Source organism: Eptatretus burgeri, chromosome 13 (genome assembly GCF_056783735.1).
Source record: "Eptatretus burgeri isolate ZD-2024b chromosome 13, Ebu_testis_v1, whole genome shotgun sequence".
Lineage (NCBI taxonomy): Eukaryota > Metazoa > Chordata > Myxini > Myxiniformes > Myxinidae > Eptatretus > Eptatretus burgeri.
In genome coordinates, this window is record NC_140973.1 from 56,900,932 (window position 1) to 56,917,413 (window position 16,482).

General features: G+C 43.2%; 1 protein-coding gene across 8 annotated transcripts in view; it reads right to left on the minus strand.

The window, feature by feature from the left end:
- The window catches only part of LOC147014537 (alpha-1,3-mannosyl-glycoprotein 4-beta-N-acetylglucosaminyltransferase B-like), a 209,970-nt gene that overhangs the window by 114,444 nt on the left and 79,044 nt on the right, over positions 1-16,482 (minus strand). For 6 of the 8 annotated variants that reach the window (XM_085852555.1, XM_085852557.1, XM_085852559.1 and 3 more), the window contains one exon: positions 7,425-7,568. The exons of the other annotated variants lie outside the window; for them this stretch is intronic. In XM_085852555.1, coding sequence (XP_085708681.1) covers positions 7,425-7,568 — 144 coding nt within the window. The remainder of the gene's footprint in view (positions 1-7,424; positions 7,569-16,482) is intronic. 8 annotated transcript variants of the gene reach the window in all.

Consider the following 16,482-nt stretch of genomic DNA (forward strand, 5'->3'; position numbering starts at 1 on the left):
CAGGCGCCAGCGAGACGCGAGCAGAGTCGAGAGCTCCGTCAGCGCTCGTCCTAACAACCAAAAACTCTCTTCTTTTTTCCGATCGCACCGCAACCTTACTCACCCTTTTCCGGGGGGGGGGACACCTCCTCCCTCCCCGCTCTCCCTCACTGGACGGTTTTGGTGCGCAAAATGTGCTCGTCGCCCTGTCATTGGCCAAAACGGGCGCCAAGGCCGTTGATTGGACCGGAGGGGGGGGGGGGCTTGACGGCCGTTGCTGCGGACCACCCTCCAAACAGGCAGAGGAACAAGTATCCTGCATGGGCTCCGCCCACATATGTGCTGACACACGTAGGCAATTGCATTGGTCAGAGTGAGGTGAAGGTGAGGGTGATGCTGGTGTTGTCGTTATGAGGGGTGTAAAAATGAAAGAAAACCCTGACTATCAAAGTAACTTCGCAGCGCATGTACATTCAATTACCCATTAAACAAGGGACGGGGAGCTATCTATCCACATTTACTTAATGAAATAACTGAGCTATAGGACCTGTATGCTGAGTGCTCATGGCTTCCAGATTCGTAACAATATAACATTGTTCTCAAAACATTGCCCTTCCTGAAACACTGGAAGGGTATTACACTGCCCTTCCTGAAAGTCCCTGGAGTGTGCATCATATTTACCACGTGCACCTTGCCACATTTCTCTCCCTTCCACAGATCTCCTCATGTGTCTATTCTCCACTGTTTTCCGCTTCCCTCTCCCATCCCTCGTCTCCTGCTCCCCTTGTTATACGTTATGTGTGTTAGCTCTTATACGAGCCCTGACATTGTTTAAAAATAAAAATTAAAAAAACATCGTTATTGATCAAGACTAGCGTAGAGCAATGTACGAGTTGACAAGCAAAAGCACTTTTTCAATTCCATTCTCAATATTCACTAAACCTCATGTCGATACCGACTCATCTTCACGGTTAATTTACATTCTATGATTATATACACAGACCTCGGACACCTTCATGGTTTTCCTCAGAGTTGTGTGCATTAATTTTGCCCTCCCTGTCAGAGCAAGGATCAGGTTGATGTGAACAACCTATGAAAGAAAAATCAAAAAGGTACACTGAAGTTTGTGACACCATCGATTTAAAACGGTATTGTGCTAAAATACGTACACACCTGCACCACTGATGTGCCATTGTCTTGATGTCACTGTGCAGAAATAAACGTTTGGGACATGTGCTTCGACACCTTTGTTATTTGTACACCTTAATGCCACCTGGATGTGTTTTGAATGGTTCAGAGATGAAAACCATTATGTTACAAAGTCCAGACTCTCTGGGAAAGGGGGGGGGGAGCTCTTTGAACATCCTGACCCTTTACCGCACTTTGTGATGGGATGAGCATGACAATGCAGTAAAGTCAGGTGCCGAGGAAGCATACCTGGCTGTCGTCTGTGTATTGCTTCTCTCACTTCATTGTGCAAGGAGTCACTGTAGAACTGTGCATCGGTGGTTTTCCAATGTTGAAGAAGTTCCACATTAGAGTCCCAAAGCTTTCAAAGCTGATGGCTGGACATTGAATGTGGTTTTCCAATGTTGAAGAAGTTCCACATTAGAGTCCCAAAGCTTTCAAGCTGATGGCTGGACATTGAACGTTTTTAGTGGTGGGACCAACAATGTCTCCACTCCATGCAAGCTCGATCACTTTTACTCTGGCAAGAAATGATGGACCGAGGTCTCATCACATGTCACACTCCTCTTCAATACATCATGTCCCACTGTCTGGCAGCATTTTAGGAGTTGTATTGTAATGGCTTCAGGTATTGCTTTTTGATCAAGGGTGAGTTCCTTAGGTACCCACTTTGCACGAACATTATTGACTTCAAGTGAGGAGGAAATATTAATTTCACACTTCATGAACACTGACATCAAATCATTCTGCAGTTCCACAAAGAGTGTAGACTGGCGTAGGCTTGGGATCCTAGGGTCCTGAGTTCGAGCCTCGTTGGCCGCTGAATTAATACCAGGGGGTTGATTCAGCCTGTCATCCTTCTGAGGTCGGCAAAATGAGCACGAGTGTACTGGTAATTGGGGCACTGCATCGGCGACATAGCCACGCCCCGAGCCAATGATGCAGCCAGCAGCCAAAAAGGCAGCACACGATGGGAACACATAGAGTAATCCGGCAATTCTCAATGATTATATCTGTTCAACACATTTAACGTCTCGAGTGACAGCAGTTGGTTGCAATTGAAAATTAGAACGGCACTCGGAAGAGCGCATACCTCCACCAGGCTGAACAGTGTACGTTTTGTGATCGGCCTCACTATGCAACTGAGCCAGATTTGCAACCGGAACTGAACCAAAATCGAATCGGCTTGTTCTTGTCACGTAACAAACTCATCCACCTGGTTTTGTCACAACTCATTTTGTCATAACTCATCCACAATTTTTTGAGATATCATCATATACTGTTGCTCTGCATCGGCAATGGAGTTTCGTCTGCTGGTATTAGTTTGTGGACGTCAAAGATACCATGGTGCCTTTCGCAAAGAGTAGGCGAGCTATCGCCAAGCACCATGAACAAACTGCATCAGTGGGGCACCCACACCCTCAGCCGATGATGCTACCCCACAGCCTTGTGCTGCATACGAAAGAAGAAGAAGACAAGCCGGTAGGCAACGAGGGATTCGCTAGGATCGAAGCGCTGGATACGATGCTTTTCTTTCTGACTGATCCACCAACGAAGATTCATTGCCAAGACGTATTGGTTCACATACAAGTGTTCCTCTGCCTGGCAAGATTTTTCCTATTGCGTATTTTGCCAACTGGCACTCCTCATAAAAATGACGGTAAATAGACACCCTATTTTTGAAGGACTACCATTTGAATAATAATCGGTTTGCTGGTTTGTGCTGTGGAGCCTCGTGTTGCACGCACACACACACACACACACACACACACACACACACACACACACACACACACACACACACACACACACACACACACACACACACACACACGGAAACCCGATAAACTTCTCTCAATGCTCTTGTTTGACCACACCTCCTGAGTCACACAATATTTTCATAAGCCACGCCCACTTTCCACAAGCCACGCCCACTTTCCTACACCACTCCCACTTTTCATCAACCACGTCCACTTTCCCTAAGCTCCGCCCACTTTCCTCAGGCCCTCATAAAAAATGACGGTGAATAGACACCCTATTTTTGAAGGACTACCATTTGAAAAATAAAACCTCAATCAAAAATCCGCTCAAGTAAAATTTTCTAAATATCTCGAAGTGTTTAATTCCGAAGCCTCGATTCTCTACATTCAAAACTGAAGGACAAGTATTGAAAATACTGCACGCGGTTTTTTGGCCGCTGCACAGCAATGGGTGGTTGCTCGGCAACGAAATTCAAACGCGCACATTCCCAACACATATTGCACATGTTGGCAAAGTTTCATCGAAATCGGTTTGCTGGTTTGTGCTGTGGAGCCTCGCGATGCAGACACACACACACACACACACACACACACACACACACACACACACACACACACACACACACACACACACACACACACACACACACAAAACCCCACAATAAGGGATATATAGCGAATCCAATAATTGGAGGTGGTGTGTGGGTCGTGGAATCGTTTTCGGTAAATAAATAAATAATTGGAGGTGGTGTGTCGGGAGGAGAATCCAAAATGTTAAATAAATAAATAATTGGAGGTGGTGTGTGGGTGGTGGAATCGTTTACGGAAAATAAATAAATAATTGGAGGTGGTGTGGGTCGTGGAATCGTTTTCGGTAAATAAATAAATAATTGGAGGTGGTGTGTGGGTGGAGAATCGTTTTCGGTAAATAAATAAATAATTGGAGGTGGTGTGTTGGGAGGAGAATCCAAAATGTTAAATAAATAAATAATTGGAGGTGGTGTGTGGGTGGTGGAATCGTTTACGGAAAATAAATAAATAATTGGAGGTGGTGTGTGGATGGGGAATCGTTTTCGGTAAATAAATAAATAATTGAAGGTGGTGGGTGGGGAATCGTTTACGGTAAATAAATAAATAAAGTGGTGTGTGGGTCGTGGAATCGTTTTCGGTAAATAAATAAATAAATAATTGAAGGTGGTGTGTGGCTTGGGAATCGTTTTCGGTAAATAAACAAGTGAAATCCTTCAATACAGCGCGTGTGGTGAAGCAAAGAGTACACTAATGTTAAAATATACAATTTACACTTTTTCAGTTGAAAAACAATTACAAAGCGGACTTAATATTTAAAATGTAAAAATCTTGTTATTATTGTGATAAGCACCTTTATATATCATAGAAGGAATGAAATCGTTCGATACAGCGTGGCAGGGGGCCGCAAAAGAATGATAGCATAAGAAGAACTTAGCTTTCAGTGTTCGGCACGAAATGTGATGATGGGCAGAAATGACGTCTTTCGGCGCGAAATGCGATGGTGGGTGGAAATGACGTCTTTCGGTGCGAAATGCGATGGTGGGCGGAAATGACGTCTTTCGGTCGTTCGTACATGAGAGGGGCGCGTTTCTTGCTTTTTTTTCCGTCAAGCAATAAATTCAATGGTTTTCACATTTATAACACGTTCGTTTCACAAATTTCCATTGAAATACTCGGGTATTTCCATCAATTGTCGCCATTTCGGTCTAGGTTACGCACTGCATCTTCCGGACGGCCGTCATTGGCTGTCACCGACACGTGGGGGAGGGGGGGGGACACCGGGACACTGGAGATGTGGTAGACACCGGGGACATTTCAAACTCGGTGCAATTGTATACAGCACACGCGCTGTAATAAATAATTGAAGGTGGTGTGTGGATCGTGGAATCATTAACGGAAAATAAATAAATAATTGGAGGTGGTGTGTGGATCGTGGAATCGTTAACGGAAAATAAATAAATAATTGGAGGCAGAGTGTGGGTCATGGGATTGTTTACGGTAAATAAATAATTAAAGGTGGTGTGTGGGTGGGGAATCGTTTACGGTAAATAAATAAATAATTGGAGGTAGTGCGTGGGTCGTGGAATCGTTTTCGGGAAATAAATAAATAATTAAAAGTAGTGTGTAGGTCGTGGAATCGTTTACGGCAAATAAATAAATAATTAAAGGTGGTGTGTGGGTCGTGGATTCGTTTTCGGTAAATAAATAAATAATTGGAGGTGGTGTGTGGGTGGGGAATCGTTTTCGGAAAATAAATAAATAATTGGAGGTGGTGTGTGGGTGGGGAATCGTTTTCGGGAAATAAATAAATTATCGGTTTGCTGGTTTGTGCTGTGGAGCCTCGCGTTGCGCGCGCACGCGCGCACACACGCACACACGCACACACACGCGCACACACACACACACACACACACACACACACACACACACACACACACACACACACACACACACACGGAAAACCCGATAAACTTCTCTCAATGGTCTTGTTTGACCACACCTCCTGAGCCACACAATATTTTTCATAAGCCACGCCCACTTTCCATAAGCCATGCCCACTTTCCTACGCCACTCCCACCTTCCTACGCCACTCCCACTTTTCATCAACCACGTCCACTTTCCCTAAGCTCCGCCCACTTTCCTAAGCCTCTCATAAAAAATGACGGTGAATAGACACCCGATTTTTGAAGGACGACCATATGAAAAATAAAACCTCAATCAAAAATTGGCTCAAGTAAAATTTTCTAAGTATCTCGAAGTGTTTAATTCCGAAGTCTCGCTTCTCTACATTCCAAACTGAAGGACAAGTATTGAAAATACTGTACGCGGTTTTTCGGCCACTGCACAGCAACGGGTGGTTGCTAGGCAACGAAATTCAAACGCGCACATTCCCAACAAATACTGCACATGTTGGCAAAGTTTCATCGAAATCGGTTTGCTGGTTTGTGCTGTGGAGCCTCGCGTTGCACACGCGCGCACACACACACACACACACACACACACACACACACACACACACACACACACACACACACACACACACACACACACACACACACACACACACACACACACAACACACACACACACACACACACACACACACAGAAAACCCGACAATAAGGGATATCTAGCATATATAGCGAATCCAACATACAATATTGAATAACATTTCGGCACGCTGAACTAATATTTGCACAATGTTCTCAAAAAAAATTTTAAGCCCACACAAACCTTAAACTACCCAACATGCATGCACACACATGCATGCACGCAAATGCACACACAATCGGTATTTCAGTACACACTCCAGAACAAAAACTTCACAATCGTGTGATGAATTAATCCAGTCACTCACCGACTCAATGATCAAAGCATCACGTCTGCTATCCTTCTCCTTAAAACTCATTTCATCGACATCTCTCTCCGTTTCTCGTGCCATTTTGCGAAGTCAGTGAGCTATTGCCGACACCCTGGCTAAAATCCAAATGCCTGCTCCAACCTCCACAACAGAGATGGAGCCAAGGCCACCAGAAAATGATACTCAACAAAAGAAGTTATCATAGTGGTAGCTTAGTGGTCACTGGCCCACTGACCTTCATGCAATCCACCCTTCCACTTGGTTTTTCACATTTTCATCCTTCCACTCACTACCAGTCATCCTCAAGGCCCGGCATTGGCTGAATAGTAAAGGTGACTAACTTAAGATCTTAGAATCTTGAGTTCAAGTCCCTTTTTAACCGTTGAATAAACACTAGGTGGGTTGACTCAGCCGGTCATCCAAACACAAGGTCAGCAAAATGAGTACCAGCTTACTAGAAACAGGGAACAGTGCATCAGTGGCACAGCCGTGCCCCCAGAAAATGATGCAGCCAAGCAGCCATAGGCTGCATATGAATAAATCTTCCTCATACAGTCCAAATTCCATCCATTCAAAACCATTCTATCTTTTCCTCATTCATTGCATGAACTACTCATCAATCAAATGTGCTCCTTGTTTGAGAATTTCCTTCAACATGCCAGACTTTCAGACTTGAAGCTTTTCACATCATTTGCTTCCTTGCTCCTCTGACTCCAAGCATATCTTCTTTCTTCATCTTCCTTGGTATACGGGACAAACTTTGCTTGTGCAACTGTCGTGACTGTCGGTGTTGCAAGTTTTCAGACACACCTCACTAAAGTACCTCGTAGCTATAAAAACATAATTTAAAGTGTTTTAAAGGTAACACTGATAACACAAAGGTAACACAGACATGATGTTCCACAGTATGTATTGACAAAATCTTGCTTGAGAAATGAATGTAGTGACTGTGCGACCTTAAATCAAATCGCAATACAAAGGAGAATTCCTCAAGAGGTGAAAAAAGGGATAAAAAAATAAAAGAATCAAAAAATCATTTCAAGCTGTTCCTTTACACTTTCATTTGTTGCCCACCCTCCCTTACCCAGACCCCACACCATTCCCACCAGAATTTGTTCTGTTGACTCCTCGCTGCAAATCTGCAAGCACAGCAGCGAGCTCATGTGAACGACGCACGTTCTGGTGTTCAAGCACTCGCAGGCGATCTTGCATGGACTGCAGCTCATGTTGGTAGCTCGTCTCCTCGTCCGCTACAATGGAAAAGGAGGGGAAGGAGCAGATCGTGGGGGAGGGGGGGCGGGGGAGTTCAGGAAATTAACAGCATCTGTGTGGGGATTTGAACACAATGAACACAAATCGCTCAAGGGTGTAACCCGCTTGGCGTCGATAACATTGATGCATGATATTTTGCCAAAGGAGGAAAGTTTTACACCAGTGTGGAACTTTATGCTCTCACAACTTACATAAAATAGAAGAGGTTGGGGGGGCGGGGGTGGGCGTGACAAGGGATTCATACTTGGGGATCAAAGTCAAATAATGCTCTCTCTACATTCGTTAACAAAATAAACAATCAGGTCATTAACAATGGATTTCGTATAACAGTCAACAATACAATAACAACAAGAAAAAGAGCAATCAGAGATTGCAGACCCCCGCCAGGATTTGTTTTGTGTGGTGTTTGTGTAGTTTTATGTGGTGTATTTTGTGTGGTGTTTGTGTACTGGTGTGTTACGTAATTAATAAGAGACATAATTAGAACTGCCACTTTATAACTGCTGGCAGTGATGACCGAGTACCAAGATGTCCCGCTTTGATCGGACACCTGACCCTGACCCATGACGTTTTTTTTATTATCATTCAATTGAATTTAGAATGGGATTAAAATAAATTCAATTCAAATCAAACGGAAGACCAAATAGGAAATAGTCCTGCATTGGTATCATCAGAAGGAACCCAAACAAGCAAAAAGCAAAGATGAAGTCATCAGGAGGAACCTGGATAGGATTCGCGTTTCACCTGTTACTCCTCTACCCCCAAACCCATCCAGGTACAGCCAAGTGAGCCTTATTCAAAAAAAAAATAAAAAAAACTTAAAAATATAAATAAAAGATCCCAGAACAAAAAATTAAACAATTCGGGCTACCAGACCATGTGTCCGATGAAGTTGAAATTTAAAACATGTATTCTGCATCACGACTCGATCATAACTGTGAAGTTTCACGTTGTTTGGTTAAGCAGTTCCAGAGAACATATTTAATATTTTTCTTAAATCAAATATAGCTGCCAAATCATGTGACATCAATTATTAGCTAGCCTGGACTTTAGTCCGATGAGCTTATGCGATTGAACAGTTTCCGTAGGTAAGTCAGTCAGTCAGTCCGTAAACACCAGTCATTATCGCTTGAACCAAACACATGATTTTGATGAAACTTGGCCTCAAGCTTTATTAACCGCATCAAAATCTGTACTCATTAAGAGGGTGAACAGGGTTTTTTTTGACCCCTCAAAATAGGTATTTGCTGTCTCCTCTGAAACTACACACACAATTTCGATGAAACTTGACCACAACCTTCATCACGTGTGTTGTACCAAAGTGTATCGACCGCATGAAAATCTGCGCTCATTAAGGGGGTCTGCGGGAGGGTTTCGACCTCCCAAAATAGATATTTCTCTCTTCTCCGAAACTATACACACAACTTTGATGAAACTTGACCACAACCTTCATCACCCGTGATGTACCTAAGTTTGTTCACGACATCAAAAAATTCAGGTTCTAAGGCGGTCTCTGCGGGGGGTTTGAGTGACTGTTGCTCCTGATCCAAGTGAGCTTCAGGACAGGCAGTTCTATTTTTCCTGAACAAAATTGTGCACCCAAGGCTTGGGGAGCATTTGTGTGAAATTTCCCCTCAATCTGTCCAGCCGTTCTGGAGAAGATATTTATAGGTTTTAGGGTAAATCCAATATGGCTGCCAAACCATGTGACCTATGACGTCATATGTGTGAACCTTTTGTTTCTCATGAATAGGCGATCATAAGTGTAAACTTTGCATCAATTTGTTTAGCCACTTCAGAGAAGATTTTGAAGGGTTTTTTTGTTAAAACAATATGGCTGCTGAATCACATGACCAATGACACACAAGGAAACACAAGTAAATTAAACACAGGTGGAGGTCATTCAACCCATCATGCCCGCACCACAACAACACTACACCAATTTATCAACACAAGATCCAAAAAAGAAAATGCAAAATATTTTTATTTTTGTAATGAAGTGTTTATGTGAGGGTTTTTTGTTGTTGTTTTTGTAGGTTTTTTGTTTGTTGTTTTTTTCCACCCAGGGGAGGGGGAATGGGCTTGGGTAAAAAACACACAACATTAAACACACAACACCCCTTGACGAGACCCCCGCCAACAGCACTCCGTACACATGCACACAATCACGTATCAATGCTTAAGCTACCTGAAAGTCCAGCCAACATCCCGAAACCCCTCCATCTCCATAACTTCCAGGTACCTATCTAATTCCAATTTAAAAACTTATCTACTGTTTCTGCTGCCACTACCTTTCCAGGGAGACCATTCCATGCTTTAACTACTCTGAGTAAAAGTCCCCTGTCTTACTCCCATCTTAACTCTCCTCTTCTTTACTCTCAGGCTATGGCCCCTGGTTCAATCACTGTCTACTCTATTGAATAATTCATCTGCACTTATTTATCGATACCTTTCATTATCTTAAACATCTCCATCATATCTCCTCGTAACCGCCTCCTTTGTCGTGCATAAAGTCCCGTCTCCTTCAGCCGCTCTTCATAACTGAGTCAAGCTAGGCCCGGAATCAATCTAGTATCCCTGCGCTGAACCCTCTCCATGGCATCTATGTCCTTCCGGAATTGTGGTGACCAAAACTGCACACAATATTCTAGATGTGGCCCTCATTAAATTCATATATAATGTTAACACCACCTCTTTTGATTTATAAATGATCCCCCTCCAAATACAACCTAAAACCCTGTTTGCTTTACGTATCGCTGCCTGGCATTGCTGCTTGCTTACCTCCCCTGTCCATTCCCACCCCCAGATCCTTCTCCTGTGTGACATACTCCAAAATTACCCCTTACATCCTGTAATCTCTATTTTCATTGTTCTTTCCCATCCCCAACACATTACACTTGCTCAGGTTAATTTACATCTGCCAGCCTTTTGCCCAATCTATGCAAGTATCAATACTTTTCTGAATCTGATCACCACCCCCTCTGCTATCCACCTCACCTCCAAGCTTTGTGTCATGTGCAAATTTGGAGAAAATTTTTTTCATACTGATCAGATGTATCGGTCTACATATACAATGATGACGTCATAACGAAGCACCTATGACATCATAAAAAAAAATCACACTTATTCCCCATGAGAATTTCCCATGTGCCAAGTGTCAACTTTTTACTTGGTGCGGTTTCAGAGATAGAGGCTCAAAGTTTTTCCGTTTTTTTCAACATGGCTGCCACACAACGTGATCTATGACATCATAGTCATCAGTTAAACATTCCGCATGAGAAGTCGCTCCTACGGTGAAAATTTTGTCTCAATTCGACAAGCGGTTGCGGAGAAAAACATTAAAGTTCTGTGCAGACAAACAAACAAACAAACAAGATAGATAGACAAACAAACAGACCTTCAGCGAGGGTAACTCAAAGCAGATATCTGCAATTGCAAGGCGATTGCCAAGGGCAAGGCTTCAGCAGTGCCCGGGATCCAATGATGGCCATATTCTTTTCGGACCGTCATATGAACTCGACCTTTAACATCTGGGGATAAGTTATGATCAAAATTGTGTTTTTGTTGATCAGGTCACAATCCGAAAAATAGGTGATAGACGCAAATCAAATATCAGGTGCACAACTTCAGTACAGGTCCACTATTATTACGCAAGAACATCTTGGAAGTCCAAGTGGTCTTTGAGATTCCACATTGACAAAATTGAGCGATGATAAAAAAAAACCCCCACATCTTTCTTTTTTTCAGACCATTGTTTTACCATGACCTTCACCTCAGAAGAACATGATGTAAATTAAACTTAAGTGCAACTTCTTCTTGGCTATCTAGAGAGGGCAATTTCATTCCGATCGAACAAACCTAAGTCAAGTTGTCAATAAACATGTTAAAATGTCTGTAATTATGTCATGACCTTAAAATATTAGGTCAAGATCAAAAAAACTGACAACCCCACATACTTTATTCCCATTATTGATGCAAAGTTTCATTCAGAATGTCCCAGCCAGAAACCCTGAAACACTTCTTGTGACTGTGTCCATTTATTATAATAACTGTGTAAATCCTCAATGTCCGTCCATTCCTGGGTCACTTTCCTCCACCACCCCCTCCATTCCCCAAAGCGAAAGACATAAACATTTCTCGAGAGATCCACAGTGTAACTTCCCCACTGTTGCTCACATGTCCCTGAAGAACAGTGCAAATAAAGGTATTTTTAGTCTCCAGTTAAGATTCGAAAATTGTGCTTACATTGTGGCAAAAATGGTGCTGTGCAGAAAACCAGCCCTTCTGGCGACACCTTGCAGGTGGAACAGAATACAGGAAAAGGACAAAGAATTGTGGTGAATAAAAAAATTGTTTGCACGTTTGACCGGAAAAGTCACATATCATTTTGTGTTATTTCCTGATGTCAACATTCCATTGACTCAAAGAATAAATGACGTTGCAAGAATGAACTGAAAACCAAACAAACAACCTTTTGGAGTTTGAAAAGTGGTATGGATGTGGTCCTGGGTTTTTTTTTGTTTGTTTGGTTTGTGGAGAAAGTCAAGGCTCATGGAAGAGCTATCACACACAACAGATCAGGACCTAACAAAATAAAAGTAACATTGGAAAGAGAGGGAAGGGTAAGGTCACACCAACAGCGGGGTTATGGGACAAGTACAGGAAGACCTCGACAAATAAAGGATGTGGGGAAGAATGGGGGGGTAGGGGAGGACAAGATGAGACTGAAGCAAACTCTCAAGTGGGCTTGAGGAGAGTTAACGAGGGCAAAATATCATGAATTTTAGATTGGGGACGATATGGTAAACAGCTGTCTTGAAGACTTGGAGAGAAGAATGAGATTGAAGAGGATGAAGAAGTTGATTCCACAGGTGGGAAGAAAGAGGAATGAAAGAGTGAAGGTGAGCAGTGATTCGTGATTTTGGTAGTTTTACCAGAAGGGGGTTGATGGTGGACCGTGTGCATGCTGCAGAAATCTTGGTGGGAGAAGACGACAAAGCATGGAAAGAGCAGATTGTGCAAGACCAGAAAGGAGGTGGTTGGTACAAGACAGAGACCACCGACCTGTCTGAGATGGGAAAGTGATAGGCCCATAGACTCAGCTTCATCATAGGAGATTCCAAATATGTTGAAGACTTTGGTTTCCACAGCATAAAGTTGAGCAAGGTGTGAGGCAGAGGAGCCTGCCCAGAATGGAGAGAGCAATACTCCATCAAGCCACAGATGAAGGCCTTGTAGTTGGCAAGTTTGCATCACATCGTATCCTTGTTGGATGAAAACGAGACTTGAGATCGGAAAAAAAAGTGCTCCAAACCACAAAATGGTGCCAAACAGTCTGCTTTGAAAGAAAAATCAGCCTTGTCCATAACTATTCCTGAGGGTAATTTCTGTCGTCAATAGGACAGGTGCCATCTGTTAAACACATCCCAGGGCCAACATGTGAGCACGGTGCATCGCAAGACTTCGTGGAGGTACCTGGGAAGAGAAAGCCATTAGTACTGACAGGTTCGAAACGAGAAATAATTTCCTGAGAGACTTGGAAATAAATTAATGAAAATGTAAACGATGGCCAACGGCGAGGGAGTAGGAATGGACGGTGAAAGAGAGAGAGAGAGAGAGAGAGAGAGCAAGAGAGAGAGAGAGCAAGAGAGAGAGCAAGAGAGAGAGAGAGAGCAAGAGAGAGAGAGAGAGCAAGAGAGAGAGAGCAAGATAGATAGCAAGAGAGAGAGCAAGAGAGAGAGAGAGCAAGAGAGAGAGAGAGAGCAAGAGAGAGAGAGAGAGAGCAAGAGAGAGAGATTGAGATAGAGATAGAGAGACAAATGTGATGCTAGTATGGAACAGGCAAATTAATGGTGGAGCAAAAACACTTGTTCACCATCGTGTATGCGTCATTATTTGAGACGTGTGTACATGCCATAAACTCAACAGTGGTTATTTAAGAATGAATCACGTTTGCCCACATGACTTGCTGTACAAGCAAAGCAGAGTGCAAGGTATCAACAAACATCCTGGGCTTAAAGTAATTTGGGAATGAAAAAGAGCATCTTTAAATGTTCAACTATATAAAGGATTGATTTGTCCTTGTGTCGAGTACTGCTCTCATATCTGGGGACGTTCTAGTTCCACATACTTATTGGACAGAATTGAATACAAAAGTAATCCGACTTATCAACTTTTTCAATCTGACCTCAAAACTTGACCCGCTAAAATTACGCTGCAAAGTTGGCTGTCTCTCTTTTCTATCAATATTACTTCGGTTTCTGATCCCGAGAACTTGCTGCTTGTACACCTCCACCATTAGCGAGACCACAAAATACATGACAATTCACGACATCGCATGATCGTTGTGTGGCCATTCGCAACTCAAGGGTGGGCTGTTATGGTGTTTGTTTCTTCCCCTTCACTGCCAAACTCTGGAACTCTTTACCTTCTCAGGTCTTTCCAAACACTTATGACCTTCCCTTTTTCAAAAAGCAGATTTTTTTTTCTTCCTCAAAACTCTTTAAAAAGCATACACACCATTAATAAGATCCATAAGAGGCACATGTCTAAGAAATTTAATTGGCCACTTTGGAACCTTCCCCAAAGAACTCAATACCTCATGACAAGCAACACAAAGAATTTCTCAGATTAAACTAATGAAATCATGGTCTACATGGCAATCATGGTTGATGCAAAGCATCCAGCACAAGGAACTCAACAACCATACAAAAATAGTCTTTCGCTACACCACTGATCCTTCAACAAAACCTTTGCTGTCTGATTGCTTCCAGTGTATTAGTGATCATACTTCTCCATTCCTCAGCAGTAATGCTGAAAATGCAAATGAAGCCCCATAAGCACTTATATAAATAATGTGCTGACTCTGTTTGTCTTTCCAACGATTTTCTCTTTACTTGACCAGGGACCATAAAACCCATATCATTACAAAGGTCTTTGTTCGAAGAGTGCTGGTTGTATGTATATCATTTTTTTTCATAACTAATTAATTCTCCTTCTTTTTATTTTTTTTACCATTTAACATCCACTATTTATACTAAAGAATCAGGAGATGACAGAATTTCCTGAGATTGTGAATTAAATATTTCCTTATTTCCTTTTAACAATATTCTTAATGAACGGGAACAGGAACATTGCTAAGAACAAAAAGAAAGGAGGGAAGGACAAATAGTTGGGGGGGGCAGAGGGGGGTGGAGGACTTGAGGTGGGGGGAGAGCGGTTGAGGATTGGGGCAGAGGGAGTTGAGGATTTTTTTTTGGGGGGGGGTGGTTGACTTGAGGGGTTGGATTTGGGGGTATGCCTGGTGTTGGCTTAATGGATAGGGTGGCAGGGCTTTGGATCCTAGGATCCTGAGTTCAAATCCCACTCAGCTGTTGAATTAATACCAGGTGGGGTTAATTCGGCCTGTTACCCTTCCGAGGTCGGCAAAATGAGTGCCAGCTTGCTGGTATACTGTGTCGGAGTGGCGACCCATCCAGGATTCTGCCCAATTGCCAAGGAGACAACTTAAACAGCACCAACGCTCTGCATAAAGTATGGTCCCAATAAATAAATAAATAAAAATTGGGGGTGGGTGAGGATCTGGTATTTGGGTGGGGTTGGGAACTTGATGAAGAAAGGGGGAGGGAAGAACAGAGAGTTGGGGTGGGGAACAGAGAGGGCACAGAGAGTTGGGGAAGGGAGGTTGAGAACATATGACAGGGTTGGAGTGGACATGTGTGAGAGGGGGGGGTTGCAGACTTGGGAGGGGGGATTAAGGATTTGCAGTTGGGGTGGGGGGCTTGATAACTTGTTGAGTGGGAGGGTTGAGGATGAGGGGTTGGGTGGGTGGGAAAGGGGGGGGGGTTGAGGACTTGAAGTCATGTTTTATACTGTGTGGAATTTCCACTGGACCCTGCAAGTCGGTATCTTAACATCTCCAGGTCTGCTCCCAAAAGACAAAATATGCCACCTGAAACACCAAGTGGTTTCTGGCAGTCACATATCTGATTGTTGCACTGGTACTCGTTCTGAGTGAGGAACAAGTTTCTTGACTGGTGTGCTGTTTTTAATAAAGATTTTGTATTTTTGATGAACAGGCTTACGGGGTAATTTTACCCTGCTTCGACCTCAATGTGGGAGATTCAAATGATGTTGAGACTTTAGATTCCACAGATTCCTGGAGATACAAATGTGATGCAAGGATGCCAGGCTATAGGGTAGAGCAATACTCCATTGGGCCACAGACAAAGACCTTGTCACCTGATTAGTTCCGATTTTTCAAGGAATGACTTGGAATGACGCAGGATACCCAGTCTGTGAATGGCTTTCGAGATCAGCTCTGTTTAAAGGGTCAGCCTCAGAGAGGTCATGGCTGATGGTGAAGACTAGAAGTTCACCAGACTGAAAGTCTTCCAGTGACTGAACAGGGAAATAGGTGGGTTAATTTGACAATCCCTCTGGAGCAACAGGGTCAGACAGAGATTTTCCAAAATTGAAAGACATGTTCCATTTATCAGACCAACATCTATTCTAATCAATTCCAGATCAGTAGAGAGTAATGCAGCTCTTGTCTGCCTGTCGGTGGGACTGGTGGAGTCATCTGCCAAATATAACACAATGTGGAGTCATCTTCCAAATGGAAGGATTCTTCCAAAGCATGAGAGAAGCTGCTTTTGAGGCACAAGACTGGATCCAAGATACTGCTTTGGAGCACTCCCACCACTACTGGAAGAGGAGAGAGGATTCCATTGATAGCAGTGTATTGACTGTACAAATGGAGGAAATCAGAAAGCCAGGCATGAAGGCGACATTGTAACAGTGCAGGCATCAAGCTTCGTAAGCAAGGCAGGATGCCAGACTGGGTTGAATGCCCAAGTTATGTCCAGGGAGATGGTTCTGACTTTCTGTTTG